The sequence below is a fragment of the Eleutherodactylus coqui genome, chromosome 2, assembly GCF_035609145.1.
Source record: "Eleutherodactylus coqui strain aEleCoq1 chromosome 2, aEleCoq1.hap1, whole genome shotgun sequence".
NCBI classification, from domain to species: domain Eukaryota; kingdom Metazoa; phylum Chordata; class Amphibia; order Anura; family Eleutherodactylidae; genus Eleutherodactylus; species Eleutherodactylus coqui.
In genome coordinates, this window is record NC_089838.1 from 103,337,476 (window position 1) to 103,361,448 (window position 23,973).

Sequence of the window (23,973 nt, forward strand, 5' to 3'; positions counted from 1 at the left end):
ATATTACTTCTGCTTTTGCAGCTTTTACTTTTATATTTTGGAAACCGGAACAATTTAAGGCATGTGGATTGAAGAAGTTTCGCAGAAATTCTGAAACATACAGCTAAATCGAAAATGACCTCTCATTGTAGTGTATTTTAGTGTATTCACACGGGTAATTTTAATGTCCGAGTTTGAAACTGACGAAACCCATACCCATTAAAATCAATGTTTCTATTCATATGTGCGATTTTTTTTTTTTTATGGCCTCATGAAAAATCGCACATATGAATCGCCTATTCTAGTGCAATTCTTGGACCAAAATTAGGGCTTCTTCAAACTGACGTATTTGCATATGTTTTTACACACACAAAAAATACGAGCACCATAAGTAGAGAATAGAACCCATTGATGTCAATGCACAGAAAGATAGAATAAAAGTTGCCAGCCAGTCCATGCGTGGGAGCAGAGGCGTAACTTGAAGCTCCCGGGCCCCGATGCAAAACTTATAACAGGGCCCCCAACTATAATGCTTTATTCATAGTACTGGGCTCCTTATATGGAGAAGAGAGGCCTTATGGGCCCCCTAAGGCTCCTGGGCCCGGGTGCAACCGCATCCCCTGCATCCTCTATAGTTACGCCCCTGCATGGGAGCGTTTGCAGAGGAGCTTGTTTCTGGTTTGCATTTCTCATTGATGTCAATGGGTTCATTCTCAGTAACTTTTTTTGGGCAAGCATTTCGTTCGTGCACAAAAAAATAGCAGCTGCTCTATCTTTCTGCATATTTGCGCAGCAAAGGTCCTAGAAAAATACGCAAGCAGATGTGCAGTATGCTGTGCAATTGTGTTTTTAAAAAGTGCACATCTGGACCTCATTAGGCGGAGTTGTGCCGTGTGCGCATGTGAACAGGCCCTGCTTGGGCAAAAAGTACAGTATCATGTGCCGATATGTGCACTGATCTACCTTGTTCACAGCACTAATGCATTGTGCTGAAACTTGCACAATTGCGCCTATGGTCGTCTGAATAAGCCCTCACTCATTTAACCCTTTCCAATCCAATTTGTATCCTTGTTTTCCTAGGGGGCTTACTCTTTTTCTGCCGTTATACAACAGCACTATATGCTGGCTAAAGCCAGTACTGCATGAGGTGACACGTTGGATAGGCTCCGACAGCAGAGAGGCTGGCAATATACAGTAAGAGAACCCCGACGGACGTCTTCCAACATCGGAGCTGTACAGTCCTAAATCATAATGTCTTCAGAGGTCAGACAGTGGATTGGAAAGGGTTAAGTCAATGGGTGCAAAAAAAACCCAAAACATTGCACTCTCATGGCCCGTGTACATGATCCTTTTTTTAAACACATCCATTGACTTCAATGGGAGTTTTAAATTACATCAGTTGGGCCACCCTCCATTTTTGTGAAATCGGATAAAACTCGCATGACGCTTGCATGTTGAAAATTGCTAACACTGAACAAACACTGATATAAGCTGCACATACACTTGTAGTGAAATTGGCCAGTTTATTACTGACCACAATCACACTTGCCCATGTGAATATGGCTATAGGCCGCCTATGAACAAGCCGCATCTGTTGCGGAATTTCCACTAGCGGAATTGTAGCGGGAATTCCGCAGCATTTACAGTACACGATACAGAGAATTTCCGGGACGAATCTGCAGAGTGTCTATCTAGCTGCAGAATAGTGTTACGAATTCAGGCCTTGAAATACAAGGGTTGAATTCCATAGCTGTTCTGCAAGTGAAAACGTGGCCAAATCCTCACCTTTTAAGTGCAGATTTGGCCATCACAGAATTCTTGTGGAATTGTTGCGAGCATTCTGTTGCAAAATGCCTGCAGCAATTCCATCATGTGAGAAGGCGGCCTTAGGCATTTATACCTAATATTCCTGGAGGTCTGGAATGTTAAAGGGGTTGTCTTGAAAATAGACCCACATCTGTAAAAATAACAAAAGCAGCGGTACTTGCCCATCTTCACCCCCAAATTGGAGCTGCAATGATCAGCTGCCATTTTCCTGGAATCACCCCTCAGATCCAGGGAGCCATGATGCCCGAAGAATGGCACCTGACCGCTGCGGTCTCTGACTGGCTGCAGCGTTCAAGTCACTGGCGTAACTATAGGGAATGCAGAGGATGCGGTTGCACCCGGGCCCAACAGCCCATAAGACCTCTCTTCTCCATATAAGGAACACAGTACTATGAATAAAGCACCTTAGTTGGGGGTAGGGTTGCCACCCAGCCAGTAATTCACCGACCTGGACGGTATTTTTATTTTTTTTACCGGCCATATTAAAGGCCTGTATTTTTGCATTTCTTTCTGGAAGCGGGGCTTGAATTCCCCACCTCCAGCAAAGATAATGCTCTGATTAGCTAGCCAGCGCCGGCTTCAGCCAATTAGAGGCTGGCACTGGCTTAACCAATCACAGCCATTCAATGACGTAATTGAATGGCTTTGATTGTTTAACCCAGCGCCGGCTTTCATTGACTGACGCCGGCGCTGGCTAGCCAATCAGAGCATTATCTTTGCTGGAGGCGGGGAATTCAAGCCCCGCTTCCAGAAAGAAATGCTCCGCCGGCAACGAAGACATCGCAGCAGCCTGCAGGAGTGACAGGGACCCGGAATGCCTGCGGTAAGTGAGTATTGGTGTTTGGCCAGCCTGTGTGGGATGTCACCATTACTACTGGGGGCCACTGTGGGATGTCACTATTAACGCTGCGGCCGCTCTCTTGTGGGGTGTCACTGTTACTACTGGGGGCCACTGTGAGATGTCACTATTACCACTGGGGCTGCTGTGGGATGTCACTATTACCACTAGGGCCTCTCTGGGGCATGTCACACGCGCCTGCATGTAGATTGTATGCGATGCGAGCGTCTACAGACTGCAGCAGGTTCTCGCGAGTACATGACGTTTAGTGTGATTCAAACTAAACGTCATCTACTCGCGAGAACACGCTAGCCTGGATCCCGTGCCTGCGGAGAGCCGCTGGACGGGATCCAGGAGATAAAGGAGAAAAAAAATGCTTCGATAAGCCACGCCTCAAGCCCCTTCCCAAGCCACACCACTTTTTACCATGGCCGGTATTTTTTCGTGACAAAGGTGGCAACCCTAGTTGGGGGCCCTGTTACCGGTTTTGCATTGGGGCCCAGAAGCTTCAAGTTACACCTCAGGTTCAAGTTGTATGTTTTTGAAAACAAACACTAGAAGGACTGCAGTGCTGGATCGCCGGAGGTTAGGACGGGTAAGTACTTTTATTATTTTAACAGATTTGGATGTATTAAAAAAAAGTTAAAACCCAGACAACCCCTTTAACACCAAATAATTCTGCTAGTTTTGGATGGATTGTATAGATGTGTGTCCCATCTATGGGACCTGCACCAATCTCAAGTTCTGTCTTCCACATCCCCCAGCCTGCCTGTACATGGTGGCCAAGAGTGGTGGGGACTATGCAAACAGTCAAGTACCTTGTTTTATGCTGTTTCTGTAATTCCTGGGAATTTCAGAAACAGAATAGCACTGTTACCATAGCTCCTGAGTTACCGAAGCAGCTTATGGGAGTAATGGAAATAGTGTAGCATAGTCCGCTCAGCTCCTTCCATAGATTCATAGAATGGTAGAGTTGGACGCGACCTCCAGGGTCATTGGGTCCAACCCCCTGCTCAATGCAGGATCACTAAACACCCCAGACAGATATTTTTTTCCAGCCTTTGTTTAAACACTTCCATTGAAGGAGAACTCACCCCCTCCTGTGGCAACCTGTTCCATAATTCCAGCCATCCTTACCGGGGCGTACAGAGGGATATATTTCATCTCGATCGTGATTGGCCAAAATGGGAATAGCCATTTCTGTGGTTTAGGGCAGTAAAGAACTAAAGGATACATATAATTTCAAAATCCTTGGCTTCCCTCCCATAGCCATAAATCATAAAAATCAGTCTGACAGCAGCTAGCACTAGGAGCACTCATTGTATTTGTAATGATACAGCCTGACTTGAACTAAATATTAGCATGTAAATCTATTTGTAAAAATAAATTTATTAGTAAAATCTCCTCTAGTAGCAGATGAAGCTGGAATGTATTTTTTTCATCTAATTCTAGGACTTTTTGGCTCAAGGATGGGTCCTGGATACTTGAAAAAACTAAACTAATGCCCGCTGCAGCCATTTCCATAACGCCATCATTAGGCGCAGCGAAAATGCTGCAAAATTTTTGCAACAAATCCGCAGTGTTTTTGAAAACGGCCAGCGATTCTAATTCCACAGCATGTCTTTGTATGCTGAGAACTTATGCTGCTAAATTCAACTCTGGAAGTGCAAAGGGTACATTCCGCTTCAAAAACTATGGCCAAATCCACACCTTTTGGGTGTTTATTTCGTTACTATGGTTTTGCAGCGTAGTTGCTGGGGGGGTTCCATTCTGGAATGCCTGCAGCGAATATGCTGTGTGGGAAGGTATCCTAATACTTAGGGTATGACCACGAATAAAGTCATTTCGGGAGAGTGGATTTTGGTGCAAAATCCGCATCTAAATCAGCATGATTACATGAGGATTCGTCATGGATTTCACTCCCTTAACCCCTTCCAATCCAATTTGTATCCTGGTTTTCCTAGGGGGCTTACTCTTTTTCTGCTGTTATACAACAGCGCTATCTGCTGGCTAAAGCCAGTACTTAGAGATGAGCGAACGTGCTCGGCCACGCCCCTTTTTCGCCCGAATACCGCGATTTTCGAGTACTTCCGTACTCGGGCGAAAAAATTTGGGGGTCGCCGTGGCGGCGCGCGGGGTTGCAGCAGGGAGTGGGGGGGAGAGGGAGAGAGAGAGGGCTCCCCCCTGTTCCCTGCTGCTACCCCCCACGCCGCCACGCCTCTCCCCGCCCCCCGGCGCACCCGAGTACTTTTCACCCGAGTAGTGAAGTACTCGAAAATCGCGGTATTCGGGCGAAAAAGGGGCGTGGCCGAGCACATTCGCTCATCTCTACCAGTACTGGATGAGGTGACACTTTGGATAGGCTCCGACAGTAGAGAGGCTGGCAATATACTGTAAGAGAGCCCCGACGGGCGTCTTTATACATCGGAGCTGAACAGCCTTAAAGGGGTTGTCCCGAGGCAAAACATCAAAATTTTACATTAGCCCATTTCCCCTGTCACCCCCCCCCCCCCCCCCCCCGGCATAAAATAGCATTTTAAAGCTGTTTTTAAACGGCTTGCTACTCACCGATGTGATGAAATATGAACATATAAAATTCTTCTCCCAAGATGGCCGCCGGTCCTTTCCCAGGGATGCACTGCGGTTTTCTCCCATGGTGCACCGCGGGTCTTCTCCCATGGTGCACCGTGGGCTCTGTGCGGTCCATTGCCGATTCCAGCCTCCTGATTGGCTGGAATCGGCACACGTGATGGGACGGAGCTACGATGACGACGCAGTGACCAGCTCTCCGGCACGAGCGGCCCCATTCACCAGCCAGATGCACGGACTGCGCAAGCGCGTCTAAAAACGCCAGAAGACATCGGAATTAGACGGAGCCATAGAGACAGGGACGCCAGCAACGGAGCAGGTAAGTGAATACCTTCTGTATGGCTCATATTTAATGCACGATGTATATTACAAAGTGCATTAATATGGCCATACAGAAGTGTATAACCCCACTTGCTGCCGCGAGACAACCCCTTTAAATCATAATGTCTTCAGAGGTCAGACAGTGTATTGGAAAGGGTTAATTAAAATGCTGCTGACTTAAAATCCACACCGCAGGTCAATTTATGCTGTGCATTTCTTCCACAGTGTGGGAATAAGATTTCTTAAAATTTCATCTACATTGCTTGTACTGTAGAATACATTGCTGTAGTACAATCTATAATCCTCATCTATAAGAATGAATGCATCAAGGGATTACAGTACGTTACGGCATATGCCACACCTCAGAAGAATTAGTGCAGGTATCATAATCTAATTGTTAAGTTTTATGATTTGGTGATTATTGGAGATGTGAAGCTCTGATTCACACAACTCAGGCTCTATACAATACACTGTATTTTGAGTCCTACCGCTGATCACTTGAGCCTCCAGCCATCTTTAGTAATATATCTCCTGATGTCTGACATCATTGTGATGTTTAGTGAGGCAGTTGGACCGAGAGAGAGGGAAGAAGTGGAATATGAGAAGGTAAATGTGTTTCATGTTACTCCAGGCTTTCAAGGGCAGAGGAATTTGTTGTCACAAGACTCCAGAGGCAAGAGGAAAGATAATTTATAGTCATGAAACTGGAGCCAAATATTGGAATAACAGTAATAATACTACGTGTTATTTGTATAGTATCAGTATATTCTGCTAACAGGGCAAGCAATACACATAAAAATGACAATATCAAGCAATAGGACAAAAAGAGACTCATTCACATCTTTTGCATGCTACTGTACATTTGTAACAGGTGGATTGAGCAGATGACAGTTGGAGAGTTGTTGCAGCAATAAACACTGAAACATAGATATTATTTACATAACACTGCATAGGAGGGTGAAAGTACTTGAACGTTGCATCATAACATTACATATCTATAGCATCATCTTTAAGTGATAGCAACTAAACATTCACTGAAATCCAAACTGTTATTTATAATGGGTAACACATCAATCTATACAACACTTTTCAGTATCTCTAACTTGGCACATGTTAACTCAGGCCTTTCCCATACATGCCCAATCTAGCTAGAATTTAGTAACATCCTTCTCAATAGTTTCAATCAATATACATAGAGGGCTGTAACTATAAATTCAGGTACTCTACTTACACGGGCAGCTGCTGGGATTCTACATCCAGCTTCCTTCTGCCCATGTTGTGTGGAAGATGGTTAACTACGCACAGTCAGCACACAATAAATGCATGGAAGCCTTCACTAAAATATATGCTGCTCACAACTTTCTTCACTTTACTTAATCAGCCCACACTTCTCAGAACCAAATGTCAGAACATCTTCAGAAAATGAGTATATTTCAACATCTGCACTGCTGCTCACTAACAGTCTTTACTTTCGTTGCACAATTGGTACCTTGTAGCATCCTAATAATCACAATAAACAAATAAATATTGCATCATCTTGTTACCTTACTAGGCAAATTCTTGCACTAAACTGGCACCACATTTGACACCATACAATAGCTTTAACCCTTGCGGTTAGTCCTTGTAGGTTGAAGACCCACATGAGGGCCAGGGATTTTATACATGACAGAACCCGGGGCAAGAGTGCACTCCAAGTTTGGCAATTGGAATAATCCCTGAATCACTGACCCTTCTTGAAGTAATTAGTGGCTATAACCTTTAATATTGTTTCACTCTAGAAAGGCATCCAGGCCCCTCTTAAACTTTTTTATCGAATTCTCCATCACCACATCCTCGGCCAGAGAGTTCCATTGTCTCACTCCTCTTACAGTAAAGAACCCCCTTCTATGTTGGTGTAGAAACCTTCTTTCCTCTAGACATAGATGATGCCCCCTTATTACAGTTGCAGGTCTGGATATAAATAGATTGTGTGAGAGATTTCTGTATTGACCCCTGACATATCTATACATAGTTATTAAGTCGCCCCTCGGCCATCTTTTTTGTAAATTAAGTAACCCCAATTTTGATAACCCTTCTGGGTATTGTAGTCCTCCCATTCCATTTATTACTTTAGTTGCCCAGCTTTGAAGCCACTCAAGCTCTGATATGTCCTTCTTGAGTACCAGTCCCCACAATATTCCATGTGTGGTCTGATCAATGTATTTGGCAGCAGCTGCCTGATACTGGTTACTCCAGTTAGGTTTAATTAAATAAAATCCCTAATTCCTTTTTCAGTTTTGCTCCATTGTTTCCCATTTACTGTGTAATGGTGTATGTACTTCCCCTACATGTATGCATAACCTTACATTTATCAGTGTTAAACCTCATTTGCCAGTTTTCTGCTCAAGCCCCCAACCTATGTAGATTTGCAACTGCATTCTGTCCTCTCTTGTGTTAATTACTTTACATAGTTTTGTATCATTTGCAAATATTGATATTTTACTGTGCAATCCCTCTACCAGGTCATTAATAAATATATTAAAAAGAATAGGGTCTAATACTGATCCCTGAGATACCCACGGTGACCCAATCAGAGGATGTACCATTTAAAACCACCCTCTGCTTTCTATCACTGACCAGTTTCTTACCCACTTACACACATTCTCACCCAGACCAAGCATTCACATATTATATACCAACCTTTTATGCAGCACAGTATCAAACACTTTGGAAAAGTCCGGATATACAGGATCCAATGACTCTCCTTGGTCCAGTCTAGAACTTAACTCCCCGTAAAAGCTCACAGGAGTGATCTCTCACAAACCCATGTTGATATGGAGTTACACAGCTATTTTCCTTGAGGTACTCCAGAATAGCATCTCTTAGAAACCCTTCAAACATTTTACCCACAATGGAAGTAAGAATTACCGGTCTGTAGTTTCCAGGTTCACTTTAAGATCCCTTTTTGAATATTGGCACTATATTGGCTATGAGCCAATCCAGTGAAATAGACCCCATCACTATTAAGTCCTTAAATATAAGAAACAACAATCTGTCTATCCCATTACTTAATTCAATTAGAACCCATGGGTGTATGCCATTGGGACATTTGTCTATTTTAATCTTTTCAAGGTGGCTCTGCACTTCTTCCTGGGTTAAACTGGTGACATTTGGTGGAGAGTTTACTTTATAACTCTGCAGCTCATCTGGCATTTCATTTTCTTCTGTGAAAACACTGGAGAAAAAACAATTTTATAGACTTGCTTTCTCCTCATCACCCTCTACAATTTTTCCTACATTATTTACACTAAATGGACAAAAGTATTTGGACATGGTAGAAAATCAGCAAATATGCAAATACTGAGTTTGATGAACGATATGCTGGGAAGGGCATGGGTAAAATAAAAAGCTGCTAATTTTGTAATAACTATTCATTCATCCAATCGAGCCCTTGTGGGACGAACTGGAGCGACGGGTATGACACCATCACCCACGCCAATCTTCACAACAATCTCTTCTCACAGCCTTGCAGGAGGAATGGCGAGCTATTCCTGCCCAGACTTACAGAGAACTTGTGGAAAGTCTGCCTCGACGTGTTGTCACTGCAATACAAGCAAAAGGAGGGCCTACAGTAAAATTAAATAAAAGTAATATATTCAAATAGATAAACAATAAATAAATACAAGTGAATCTTCCAAAGTCCCTGAATCTAAAGTCACTAATCCTAAGTCACACACTTAAGAAACAGCACACTTTAGAATACAACACACTTAGAATACAACTACACTCAGCTCACACACTCATGTTTGCTTTATATAGCACTTACCTGTAATACTTCTGCTCCTCTATTTGTTTCTGTGAATCCACCTTCACTACCTTGTATGACAAAGCATTTCATAGTCTCACTGCTCTTACAGCAAAGAATCCCCATATATGAGTAACATGCATTGTAACATAGTATGTAAGGCCGAAAAAAGACATATGTCCATCTAGTTCAGCCTATTAACCCCCAATGTTGATCAAAAGGAAGGCAAAAAAAACAATGAGGTAGAAACCAAGTTTCCTCATTTAAGGGAATAAATTCCTGCCTGACTCTATTCTGGCAATCGGAATAAACCCTGGATCAATCATGAGGATGGTTAAACCTTACTTCATATAGCTTTAGTACATGTCCCTTGTCATATTTTCTAGTTTTTCAAATTGAATATGCCTTCCCTCCATTTTTTATGGTTCCCAGCCATGACTAAAAGTTGAATTTGTCTCACAAGGCACAAAAGTTTGGGGACATATGAACTAATGTATCCAGACAACACTTTGTTTTCAGGTCATTGAACTGATTTGTATGACACTTTCTTTATGCCGTTTTATCCAAATGTATAACAATACCATCTGACTTTTTACCATATGATTTCAGCTGAAATTCAACATTGTCTAGTCAATGCTGGAGATGTTGGATGTGGAGTCTTTGAATGCTTTGAGAACAATTCCTGTGAGATCCGAGGTCTACATGAAATCTGCAAGACCTTCCTACACAATGCCGGTAGATTTGATGCACAGGTATTGTAAAACATCTATTGAATTACTCACTTTTATTTCATGATCAATTTTGCTGATATTTCTGTCATTTCTAGTTAGACCTGCTTATAGTCTTATGTTCACGAGGGCTCCTGGATACAATGAGATGTCCACTCTTGGGACAAGGCAGTTAGTCCTGAGATATTTGATTTCTACTGATGTGCTATTAAACATGCACTAGAGATTCACATATTCCATAGAGGCAGACCATGCTACTGCCATGGGACCCTTGTAGGCAGGGATACAGGTCTGGTTCATTCCACATTCTTTACTACTAGAACGTGGACAGGACTCCCTTTTCTGGAGGAACTGCATTTTTGTCAAGCGTGGGAGTTGAAATTCCTAAAAATTGATAGAAAGGGTGTGAAAGGGGAAACCAACTCCAGGCCCATTGGTTCTAGGTGTCAAAACCACTCTTTAAGGCTGGCTTCACATATTGTGTATTCATTGTGGGCTTTCCACAACAGAAAATTTTCAGCAAATATGGCGCAAATCTCCAATGACTAAATCCCCATCTAAATGGATTCACATGCAGATTTTCCATGGATTTTGAACTATGTATTTCAAGTGTTAAAATCTGTAGCATAAAATTTTCTACTCCATGTAAAAGAGATTTTTGAAACCTTCTCCACATGGTGAAATTCTGCATCTATATTGTGGAAACCTTTCTGACCTCTGTACACTAATGCCAGAGTTGCTTATAGGAACAAAGGTTGGTAACTGTGGAGGAGGAGTGAGCTGTGCCTGGTTCTGCTGTTACAGAGTACAGCAGCTCTACAGCAAAGTCCCATCCACTACCTCTATAAGCCACTTTGTGGCATCTAGGACTAAGCTACAGTCATACAAACTGCACCCTTAAAGCTGGCCACAAGAGAGAGGCAAAAGCTCTTAAAAGAACTGGCTGCTAATAAAACTCAATTGAGATATACTAGAAACTTTCAAAACAGGGCTCTAATTGGTTGTATGATCCCATGTGACACTGTGGGGAAGGGTCAGCGGCCTTTTTGGGACTAAGTCAGAGATTTTTATGCAGTGGGTGGAACAGTGTGTGCCCTTGTAGGCAGGGATGCAGGTCTGGTTTACCAGGTCTGTGCAGAGATCTGCAGTCTTTTAGTGTGATACAGCTCAAAGGAGAAGCCAGCAGGAGAGACTGATGAAATGGCAGAGGCAGGAGGATGCAAGGTGTCTTGCAGTCCCCATGCTGGGGAACAAGTTAAAAGAGGAGAGACAGACAGTGGCCTGTTGACCAGGGCTGCACCCAGACAGCGAGAGAACCTGATGACCTAGAGTTGAAGAGAGAGTGCAAGGGCCCTGATGACCATGGGGCCAAAGGCGAAAGGGCCTTGATGACCCGAGACCAAAGGAAATGATGAGCATTGTTGTGGACCCAATTACGTAATGTTCACCTGCACTTTTGTTGGCCTGTGAGGGATGCCACACGTGCCGCAATAACGTGTGAGTAAAGCTCAACCTTGATAAAAACCATAATGGGACACTACTGAGTTAGCAGGCCTGCTGAGACATATTGTAATGTGGGGAGCAAAGTGTTCCTTATGAGCGATGTTTAACCCCTTATAGCCGGTGGTGTAATGCATAGAGAATATAGGCACTATAGTTATGGTAATGATGCATGAGAAATGTTATGTTGCAACAAGACACTGGATATGAAAAGATAGAGTAGTAAAATACAGTTTGTGAGACCCTGAGCAGTAGTGTTAGTTCCATGACATTGTGCGTCCTAGTGTAGGCATGTGGCTGCTACCAGGCGTAAGAGGTCATTATGCTGGAAGAGGTCGAGTACCAAAAGTGATGAAAATACTGGGTGCAGGTTGTAAAGGCCCAAGAACAGAAGTCTTGCAGCTACTGTAAGTGAAGGAATTTCTGAATTTGATGTGCTAATAGTTATATGTGTGAGGAAGTATACCTACTGGGGAGAGACCTGATGTAAATTGATAAATTGTAACAAGACAAGGTGTCTTGTGTGGAGAAGAAGCAGCCCTATCGGGGGGGGGGGGTAAAGGTCTAGTCTACTGGTAAAAAAGTTGGTAACATAGTAAGATAGCATGTAAGGCCGAATGAAGAGAATGTCCATCTAGTCCAGCCTGTTTATCCTCCTGTGTTGGTGATCCAGAGGAAGGCAAAAAAAACCAAGAGGCAGGAGCCAATTAGCCTTTTTGGGGGAAAAATTCCTTCCCGACTCCCTAATGGCAATCAGACTAATCCCTGGATCAACCCCTAATAGTTCCTACCTGCCTGTATACCCGGATTAACAATTAACCTAAGATTTATATTCTGTAATATCCTTCTGCTCTAGAAAGACATCAAGTCCCCTTTTAAACTCCTCTATGGATTTTGCCATCACCACATCCTCAGGCAGAGAGTTCCACAGTCTCACTGCTCTTACAGTAAAGAACCCTTTTGCTGTGTTGGTGATGAAACCTGCTTTCTTCTAGACGTAGCGGATGCCCTCTTGTTACCGTCGCAGTCCTGGGTATAAACAGATCATGGAAAAGATCCTTGTATTGTCCCCTCACGTATTTATACATAGTTTTTTGATCACCCCTTAGCTGTCTTTTTTCTACAGTAAGTAATCCCAATTTGGATAGCCTCACTGGGTATTACAGTCCCTTCATTCCATGTATTAGTTTAGTTGCCCTTCTTTGAACCCCCTCAAGCACTGCAACATCTTTCCTGGTGCCAGACATGTGCAGTAGTTGTCTGAAAGTGTCAAGTGACTTTTTGCGGCCCGGCTGGAAAGGCCTATAATGGAGATGCTCCCTGAGTATTCCATAGTAGTATAATTTTGTTTGCCGTTTTAGGCAAAGTTTAAGTACCAAAACCCTCGTAAGAAGCAAAATGTCATTTATATTGTTCCGGAGTTATATTTGATTAAAAAAAGATGTGCTGCCTCTGTTCTATCACCCCTGTGCCATCTTATAACCCAGAACAGGGGCACGTACCACCCGCCTGTTACAACTGCTGATTAAAATAAATGACCAGTATTAGGATTTCCCTTCCTTCTTCTAATCTGTGCAGTTCTCGGTATTTCTACGCAGTAGAAGAAAGTGCGTCAATGCCAAAGCATTTTTATTAGGCTAGGACTGCAAGGACATCAATACCAGATAATGCTGTAGCTGTAATGACTGCAGCATTAGCACCTTGGGACGAGAGGACATTGCTTCAGAAGATGCATGTGGCCATTTTTCATTTTGCAGAGTATGGCACTGGATGAAAATAAGTTTCAAACCCTAACTATTCAGATATTTCATATTGTATTACACAGTTGTAAATGAGACATTTGCAAATCCGTTTTATTTGCATTTCAGGGAAAATCATTTATCAAGGATGCCCTTAAATGCAAAGCTCATGGACTGAGGCATAAATTCAGCTGTATCAGTCGTAAGTGCCCTGCCATTAAAGAGATGGTGTACCAGCTCCAAAAGGAATGCTATGCCAAGCATGACCTCTGCTCTGCTGCCAAGGAAAATGTCCAAGTGATTGTAGAGATGATTCACTTCAAAGACCTCCTGTTACATGAGTAAGTGATGATGGTCAGGAAACATTGCAGCTCTGCCAGGGGCATTTTATGTCCATTAGTTCTGGAATTCCTTCTTTTAAAGATTGTAGCTAGTAGTTAGCATAACACTGAAATTTGTAATACAAGTTATACACAGAACTGACACTTTTATTAATGATAGTTGAATAGTCAAGAATATTGGGTTATTTTTTTTTTGTCTTGAAACCAAAGAACCTTGAACCAGTCACACATCATTTGCTGAACATAATGTATGATTAGCATTGTTTTCATTAGGTTTACTCCAACACATTTCGCAACACTAAACAGTTTTAAGGGGTTCTGTAAGCTGCAGTTCAGTCCCTGAGCTAGAAATGGGGAGAATGCTTTGTGAAGAATTTGTCTATGTACATATTTCCATATAGCATTTTAGATAATATACATAAACATTAGAGCAAAGTCACTTGAACCCATTAATTTAATAAGGATTGGCCTATCTTCAATTAAAATAATAATTGGTACTTTATATAAGAAGTTGGTGTTTAAAATGCTTTGTCACCTGGGGATATATAACCCCAGAATGAGTATTAAACAGTATTCTTGGCTTTTACTATTGATAACTTTCCTCAGGATAGATCATCAGTAGTTGATTGGCAGGGGTCTGCCACCTGGGACCCCATCGATCAGCTATTCCTGCAGCCCAGTGTCAGTGCAGCTGAGCCAGACAGTCGTCACCGGTGGTCAGGTTCAGAAGTGTAATAGATGGCTTCACTCCAATTGAATCCAATGGGAGCGCTGCCTCCTATTTCATGTCCAACTGTGACTGCAGTGACCATCTATTACACTTCCAGCCCTGACCACCAATGGTGTCTTTCTGCCCCGCTGCACTGACAGTGGGCCAGAGGATCAGCTGATCAATGGGGATCCCAAGCGGTGGATCCCCAACCATCAACTATTGATGATCTATTCTGAGTATTCAACAGTAAAAGCCTAGAATACCCATCTAAATTATCATCATGCCCATGCACTGGGCTTGGACAGTCATTTGAGATGCTCCAAGTCTTTTCCAAGATGCTTTTCTTTCCTACTTCTTTTGGAAATAGGAAAAACTGAGCTATTCATCTTGATAAATATTTGAAGTGCATGCCTTTAGAATACTTTAAAGCAGGAATGCACTTTTTTTTTCTGGTCTAAGGTTGACATTGTCACATTAAACCAATCCAGCACAAATTCTAGCACAGTCAGTTATATTGAACCTTAATTCTAGCAAAACAAAGGGATGTGATGTGATGTGCAATAATAATCTTTTTAGATCATATAAATCATTCACTGACATTAAATCTTTCTTCCTACAGGCCCTATGTTGACTTGGTCAACATTCTACTGACCTGTGGGGATGAGGTTAAAGAAGCAATTACCCGTAGTGTGCAAGCCCAGTGTGCGCAGAATTGGGGAAGCCTTTGTTATATTCTTAGCTTCTGCACGACTGCTATACAAGGAGATGCTGCAGTAGGGTCCAGTGCCAGCCCAGCCAGAAAACAAGGAGATTTAGTGAAAGGAGACATAGGGAAATCCTCTCGCAGCCATAGTGATTCTTCTTCTCAGTCTGATCTGGAAAGAGATGCGAAAGCCGCCAAAAGTGAAAAAGTTAACAAGTTACAACCAAGCAATCGTGGAAAGACGAGCTTCAACAAAATGCTCTTTAGTGCCACGGAGAGCTCCGATAAACCGCTTGGTTTAACAGATGTTCGGAGGTGAAATTGTCTTATTCCAACCTTTCTCCATTCACCTTCATTGAGAAGTTTATCATATCTCCTACTACGGACATTCCAAGGCATTTATAATACAAGAGGGCAATGCTTTGCCTGCATTTCATTCTCAAATTCTGCATTACTCCAAGCACCTATGGAGAAGATGGAGCAGACATTCAGAACTGTATCCTCCTTTAGCTCATTTCACTTGCAGGGATTGATGGTGTTATATAAGAATATATGTACCATTCATCAAACAGCTCAAATAGTCATTTACAGCTATGGTCTCAGTAATAGAAATATGTTCAGTTTTTAAGCTACATTAAATAATTTTGCCTTTAAGAGCCCTTTGACGTAAAGTAAGGTTATTATTGGAGTTATAGCTCATAAATAAACATATCATAAGCCTCATGCCCACGACCGGGTCATATTCAGTCTGCAAAATATCGCAGCAGAATCAGACCCAGTGCCCCCCAGAGACCCTATACTCACCTCTCCAGATCCGCCGCAGGTGTCTTGTCCGGCGAGCTGGAGTGACCCAGATTCCCGCAATACTTCCACTGTGTCCACAGCGGAAACATCACCGGACGTTCGGTTTCCATTGACTGCAATGGAAGCCGTCCGTGCATTTTTCCGCACAGAATAAAACATGCTGCGATTCTCCCCTGCAAGCGGAAAATCATAGTTGATTTCCGCTCGTGTGCAGGGGAGAATCATTTCACATCGCCTGTCTATGGATGGACATTTCTGCGGAATTTACGGAGGGCGTCTGACCGCGATTTCCGCAGCGATAATCTGTCCGCGGACATTAGCCCATATAATTTAGGCCTCCTGCACACTGGCGGGTCAGACCGTGCATGTGGGATTCCCACAGCAGAGTTTGACCCCGTGCCCGGCCACTGACCCCTGCGTACCTGTCTGGCGTCTTCTGAGACTGCCGCAGATGTGCCCGCCGGAACTTCATCGCACATGCACAATAGCGCTGGGGGGGGGGGGTGACGCATATTCCGCAATATTTCCACAGGACTTACTGCGGAAGTGCCGCAGGACGGAGCGCTTCCATTGACTTCAATGGAAGCCAGCCGTAGGTAGCCTGCACAAAATTGCAGCATGCTGTAATTTTTTTCTCCACGAGGGGAAAATCGCAATCGATTTCGGCTCGTGGAGATGAAATGGAGTTTTGCCATTGAATGCCAAGGGCAGTATTTGCTGTGGAGTCCAGAGGCAGACGTCCGCCGTGCAAATATGTCCGTGTGCAGAGGTTCCAATCATTACTTCATTGTCATAATTAATATGATTCCTAGTGGCCAACTACATACTATATTCTATTACATACTGTAATTTTACCAATAGTAGTGAACAGAAAGCTCCATTTTTTATGACGATTCGCCCTTACAACTATACCCCAACTCTTTACCAGTTGTCTTATATCCACAATGAGAGATGGGCCCCCAGTTTATTGTGCCCTGCTCATAACACTGGGACCATTGCCTTATCTGCAGGGACCAGACCAGCCTTCTCTCTTCTCTCTCTAACTACAGTACCCTTGAAGCTGGCTCCCTTGAAATTAAGATCTTGGCAGAGGGTTATTAGGTGATATCCTAAAAATGTTGGATTTTCAGTTTTGGTCTAGAGGTTAAAGGAACCTGTCCATAGGATAGAACATCAGTATCAGATTGTCTGTCCAATTTCTGACACTGTTGCTGGTTAGCTGTCTGAACGGTCCACAGTCCTCTCTTTTTCAGTCTGCAGCTCAGATCCATTCCCCGTGAATGGAATTTACCCCTTCCCAAGTGCTCAACGTAACTCTAGTTCATGCAGTCATGAGGGGTGAATGGAGCAGACTCAGGAGTTTCTGACAGCTGACAGCCGCTATGATCTTGGCAGTTAACTCTTTAGAGTGTAAACTGACTGTGTGTCTAAACAGTCAGCGGCATGAGGGGTGACGTCTCACATGCCTCATTGGCAGCCCCGTGACATGATCAAGTGGGTTATCATGTTAGCCCGACGCCTACTGAAGGGTTCCTGGGCTTGGCTCCCTGGGTTGGGCGTTTAGAAAGGGGTTAATGCCATTCACTGGGAATGGAACTGAGCTGTAGACGTAACATGGCTTCATAGGCAACATTCAAAATAACTATATACGACAATACTACAGTATTGCAGTACATAGTTCAAGTAATCCAATAATTGCAAATTCAAATGCCCTGTGGGGACTAAATAAAAGTGTAAAAAAAAAAGTTTAACAAAGTTTTTTTAACAGTAAGAAAAAAAAAATAATAATAATTTCAATACACCCTTCTTTTCCCACAAAAAATATGAAAACATTTAAAATCCCACATACTTGGTATTGTTGTGTTCATAAAAGTCCAAACTATTAAAATATCATATTTATCCCCCACGGGTAAGGCCATAAAAAAAAATGAAATGTTAGAATTAAGTTTTTTTTATTATACTGGCTCCCAAAAAATTTGAATGAAAATGGATCAGAGATGTATTTTTCCCAAAAGAAAATAAAAAAGAATAAAGCCCCCTGTTCACGGCCGAGGCGGAATATCGCTAGCGATATTCCGCCGCGGGGGATCAGGGGGGAGAGCTGTCAGGTCTCTGTGATGAGCCTATCTAATAGATAGGCTCACAGCGGTTAATCGCGGCATGCAGTGATTTAAATCCTGCAAGCGGAGAATCGCTATGATTCTCCGCTCATGGATGCTGGCGCTGCGCTTTTTTCATAGCAACGCTATGGAAAGCTTCAGACAGCGTGAATCGCCGGCAAATCATCGTCCATGGACTGAAGCCCTAAAGCTGTTTAAGAACAGAAAAACATAAAAAAGACTATATGCATTTGGTATGGTAATCGTGCTGAACCATAGAACAAAGTTCAGAAATCATTTTTATTGTACTGCGTACACTGTAAAAACGACCCCCTCCCCCCCCCCCAAGTGGTGCAATTGCATGTTTTTCAACGTTTTCTCCACATTAAAACATACAACTCATCTCAGAAAAAGCAAGCCTTCATATGGTTAAGTCAGTGGAAAATAAGAAAATGATATCTCTTAGAAGGCAGGATGAAAAAACAAAATGAAAAAGCGAAAAATCTTGAAAAGTAAGGTTCTCACCCGCAGCACAGAGGTCGCCCCAGTTATGGGTCAGGCTAGAGAGATGCAGCGCCAAAATAGGAGACCAAACCAGAAGGGCTCCAAAATCGTAATCCAGTAATAGAGTAAATGGCAGCATATGTGGATGTAAATAGTGCGAAAAAGTCCTTTATTGCTCCATCACATGAAAACCGACGTTTCGGCCGTGATGGCCTTCCTCAAGCTTATGATGGGGCAATAAAGAACTTTTTTGCACTATTTACATCCGCATATGGTGCCATTTACTGTATTACTGAAAAGCAAAAAATCTGTGATCCTGAGGGCTCTTTCACACGAACGTATATCGGCCGCGTTTTCATGGAAGTCTGATATACACTCCCCATCTGATGCATTGGCATCAGTTCATATGGGCTTATTCCTGATGCGTAAAAACGGCTGTCCAGCAAAGATAGTGCATGCGGTGCGCATTCCCGCTGAACGTTTTTACGCCGGCTGGGAAAGATAGTTCTGGAACTAACTTTCCAGCCAGAATACGCAGGTCATCCCATAGACTCCTGTGGGAGCTGCCGGGGAAAAGGTAGGTGGGACGGAGCTTAGCAGCGTGTCTGCAAAACTCCCAACCCCTTTCTTCCTCCTCTCCACCCCCTGCCGGTTGTGTGCAATGGGAGTTGGTGGGACGGGGCAGGAGCTAGCGTACTAAACTCCGTCTATGGGAGTTTAGCACACTATCTCTTGCCCTGTCCTGCCCCTTCCCCTTGCCGACAGCCGGCGAGAGGGCGGAGATGGGGAGGCAGTTTAGCAGAGCTCAACTGTCTCCTGCCGCCTGACAGTATTCTGGGTGCGGCATATAATCGCCGCACTTGGCCGTCTGAAAGGCATTAAAACGGGTGTTTTAACGCCCGTTCACGCGATTTTTGGCCACACTGTGGCCGGCCGAAAACCTTAATGCCAATGTGAAAGAAGCCTGAAGGGGTTAAACTGCAATACCAAGCACCACCACTCTGGAAAATACAGTGCTGTGCCTACTGTACAATGAAGAGGCCACCCTTTCAACCTACTCAGTAAGGGTGTCGGGAGTCGGACCCCCACCAATCTGATATTAATGACCTATTCTAAGGATACATCATCAGTTTCTAAAGGCCCATTTACACAGGACGAACGGGGCATCGTTTGCCCGACATTCATCCTGTGTAAATGGGCCTTTAATCTGGGATAACCCTTTTAACCAAATACCTTGAGTAACGAGTCTAATAAGCAGTTGTCAGTGGGTAATTATCTCCAGTATAATTAGAAAGGTATGGGCATATCACACATCCAAGAGTCCATGCAAAGCATTGAATGTCTTGTTCAACAGATCACCTCAGCATGCATCATATAAAATTATTATTTCATATTACAAGGATATATTTCCTTATCTTTATATAATGAATATTGCTGCCATGGTATGTGTATGCGTGTGTTTGTGTGTGTATGTGTGTATACATGTATATGTAAATGTGAGCTTATATATGTCTTTAAACTCACACATTAGAATAACTAGGATTGGATGAAGGTTTGGAAGAAGTTAAATGTTTGTTTACATGTATATCTACTGGTTCAGTCTTTCAAACTGTATATATTTCTTGCTTCTATTTATTGTATTGTTTTTCTTTATGAACACAATAATGCATACATATATCGATATACATGGACGTTGTGCACACACATTTCTTACTATACACATGTACAAACACAGGTACACTGGGAGAAATGTATTAAAACTGATGCAAAGGAAAACTGAGGAGTTTTACCTCTTTCCAACCCACTGTCTGACCTCTGAAGACATTATGATTTAAAGTTGTACAGCTCCGATGTTGGAAGACATCCGTCGGGGTTCTCTTACTATATATTGCCAGCCTCTCTGCTGTCGGAGCCTATCCAATGTGTCACCTCATGCAGTACTGGCTTTAGCCAGCAGATAGTGCTGTTGTATAACGGCAGAAAAAGAATCAGCCCCCTAGGAAAACCACGATACAAATTGGATTGGAAAGGGTTAACTTGACACTTATTGCGTTAAGAAAAAGTTCTGTGCCGTAGTTTATTTACCTTTTCAATATCTTTTTCATGGCTTTTTTGTGTTGCGATTACTTTTTGCAGCAAGTTATCACCGTACTGTTCAACTTTGCTGAACGTGTACATAGCAACCAATCAGATCACGGCTCTCACTTTTTCAAAACCATTTGCAAGATGAAAGAATCAATCAGATTGATTGTTATGGGCATCTGCTTCAGTTTTCCTTCACAACAGTTTTGATAACTTTCCCCCACTGTCTCTGGATCAGCTAATTTAACTTTCAACATCTTTCCCACCTTGTGTTGTACATATTTTACGCCACTAGTAGTATATTTTGTTAAGCAACTTAATATAATTTTATGCAGATCTGTAATGTTATTAATGTCATAACACATTATTTATTGCTATAATTATTTTATTATTAATAAACATTTTATGTTTAATCCGACTTGTGTGTATGTACCTTCTGTTTTGCTTATTTTTTGACACTGTCCAGAAATTGGTACATTCCACATTCAGGAATTATATTTGACAGGCATTGGAGATGAGCGAGCGTACTCGCTAAGGCAAATTACTCAAGCGAGTAGTGCCTTATGTGAGTATGGAGGAGCGGGGGGGAGAGAGTGAGAGAGAGCTCTCCCCCCGTTCCTCCCCGCTCTCCCCCGCCGCCCCCCGTCGGCACCCGAATATTTTGAGACGAGCAGGCAGGTACTTGCATAAGGCACTTCTCGCTCGAGTAGTTTGCCTTAGCGAGTATGCTCGCTCATCTCTAACAGTCACCTTTGATGAGAATTCCAAAGCATAGGTACCAGATTTAGGCAACTGCACAGTGGTATGCATCATGTTTGTTAATAAAGGGGTTGTCTCGCAAAAGCAAGTGGAGTTAAGCACTTCTGTATGGCCATATTAATGCACTTTGTAATATACATCGTGCATTAAATATGAGCCATACAGAAGTTATTCACTTACCTTCCCTGCGCTGGCGTCCCCGTCTCCATGGCTCTGTCTAACTTCAGCGTCTAATCGCCCAATTAGACGCGCTTGCGCAGAAGGGTCTTCTGCCTTCGGGTCTGTCCGGCAGCAGCGGCGTTCTGGCTCCACCCCCTTCTACGCGTCATCGCGTAGATCCGCCCCGTTACGTGTACCGATTCCAGCCTCCTGATTGGCTGGAATCGGCATACGTGACGCAGCGGAGCTACGCTATGATGCGTAGAAGGGGGCGGAGCCAGAACGCCGTTGCTGCCGGACAGACCCGAAAGCAGAAGACCCTTCTGCGCAAGCGCGTCTAATCGGGCGATTAGACGCTGAAGTTAGACGGAGCCATGGAGACGGGGACGCCAGCGCAGGGAAGGTAAGTGAATAACTTCTGTATGGCTCATATTTAATGCACGATGTATATTACAAAGTGCATTAATATGGCCATACAGAAGTGCTGAACCCCACTTGCTTTCGCGAGACAACCCCTTTAATGCACCCATGATTGTCAATGGAGGGCTGCAAAAAACGCGCAGAAAACGTGCAAAAAACGCGCGAAAACGCCACGTTTTTCACGCGCGAAAATCGGCAACGCAAGTGGGTAGGCACCCTTAGAAGGAACTGGGCAGAGAGATTGTTCTAAACATCTCGGGGAACGACCTACAGATCTTCTGTGAATGTAGGTCTCTCCAAATCCTTCTGTTTCTTCATGTAATCCCAGATAGATTTGATTATGTTGAGATTAGGGCTGTGTAGGGGCCATATCATCACTTCCAGGACTCCTTGTTCTTCTTTACGTTGAAGATAATTCTTATGTTTGGGGTCGTTGTCCTGCTGCAGTATAAATTTAGAACCAATCCTCCTAATGAGATTTGAAATTTCCTTTTCCTGCTCAGGAGTTTCTATTGACTCCTGCTCCCATAGGAATCTATGGAAACTCCAGCACATTACACACCAGAGATAGGTCAGGTCCTATCTTTTCTTGGACCACGGACTTTAGATGCGAGTATTGCAGTCACATATCCTGTCTTTGATTGGTGCAAGTATTTAGCGCATCTGAAATTCCTTCATGTGAATGATTCTATCGGAAACCATTGGTTCTTGTAGACGCGCTCTTTTCACGCGCTTCTAATGCGCGAAAACCGCTCGTGTGAGCAAGGTCTAAAGGTGATTCTCGGCAGTTGGTCACATCATGTATTGGGAAATTTCACAGCACTAATATGAATTATAAAATGTAAGTTGGAAGCCATCTGATGTGGTCCAAGAGACCAATTAAGTGTACGCGATACAGTTACGGCTTCTAGAAGAGGCCATAGAAGACAAGTAGTTAAAGTGGCATGCAAACTATGAAGTGAAAGCAGTAATCAGATTGGGCAAGACTTAACAGCAAAACCTGCTCTATCTGTAGTTCATAAACCGAACAAATTCCGAAGGAAATCATAAAGATAGTATCTAGATAGTTTTCATAAGAACTTAGTTCTTGTCAGCAGTAGTTTTTATACACTGTATGAGGCCATTTTTAATCTAGTCTATGATAACTCGGTGAAAGGGTGGAAAGGGGAAATTGATGAAAAACTGAGAGTCTTTGCATGCCAGTCCATGTGCTTTTTGCTGGGCTAGCCTCTTTTCACATTGTGTCTTTAGTATGTTTAGTATACACATACTGCGTACTAAACCTCAGATGTACACTAAAAATGCAATGTGAAAAGAATGTTAAACATGCAATGACTATCAACCCTTCTCCCTCAATCACATTCCGCATGCAGGCACCTTTACACAGGACGACTGTCAGGCACGTAAGCGCCTGAAAGCTGTACAAGCCAATATGAATCTTGTGCTTTCGCAGAGGAGAGATAGTTGTCCAGAGAATTGGAACAGAGTGCATGGGGAATTTCTTCTGGTTGCCTACCTCATTCACTGCAAACAGGCGGGTTCAAAGACAAAAACTAAAGTATTAAATGCAATGGACGGACTACAATACCCAGAGAGGTTATCAAAATTGGGGTTATTTAGTTTAGAAAAAAGATGGATGAGGGGCGACCTAATAACTATGTATAATATATCAGGGGACAATATTGAGATCCCTCCCATCATCTATTAATACCCAGGACTGTGACTGTAACAAGGGGGCGCCCTCTACATCTAGAGGAAAGAAGGTTTCTACACCGACATAGAAACTACGGAACTCTCTACCTGAGCACACGGTGATGGCAAATTTAATAAAAGAGTACAAGAGGGGTCTGGATGCCTTTCTTGAGCAATACAATATTACATGTTATAATTACTGATCACTTCAGAAGGGGCGGTGATCAAGGGATTATTCTGATTGCCAGATTGGAGTCAGGAAAGACATTTTTTCCCTTAAATGGGGAAAATTGTCTTCTACCTCATTGGGGGTTTTTTTGCCTTCCTCTGGATCAACATTGGGGGTTAATAGGCTGAACTGGATGGACATATGTCTTTTTGCAGCCTTACATA

At 43.1% G+C, this 23,973-nt stretch overlaps 1 protein-coding gene across 1 annotated transcript in view; it reads left to right on the plus strand.

Moving 5' to 3' along the window:
• STC2 (stanniocalcin 2) overlaps positions 1 to 20,968 on the plus strand; it is a 34,631-nt gene extending 13,663 nt beyond the window's left edge. The window contains exons 2-4 of the mRNA XM_066591275.1: positions 9,948 to 10,090; positions 13,435 to 13,646; positions 14,978 to 20,968. Of these exons, the coding sequence (XP_066447372.1) occupies positions 9,948 to 10,090; positions 13,435 to 13,646; positions 14,978 to 15,380 (758 nt within the window). The 3' untranslated portion in view covers positions 15,381 to 20,968. The remainder of the gene's footprint in view (positions 1 to 9,947; positions 10,091 to 13,434; positions 13,647 to 14,977) is intronic.
• Positions 20,969 to 23,973: the final 3,005 nt, after the last annotated feature.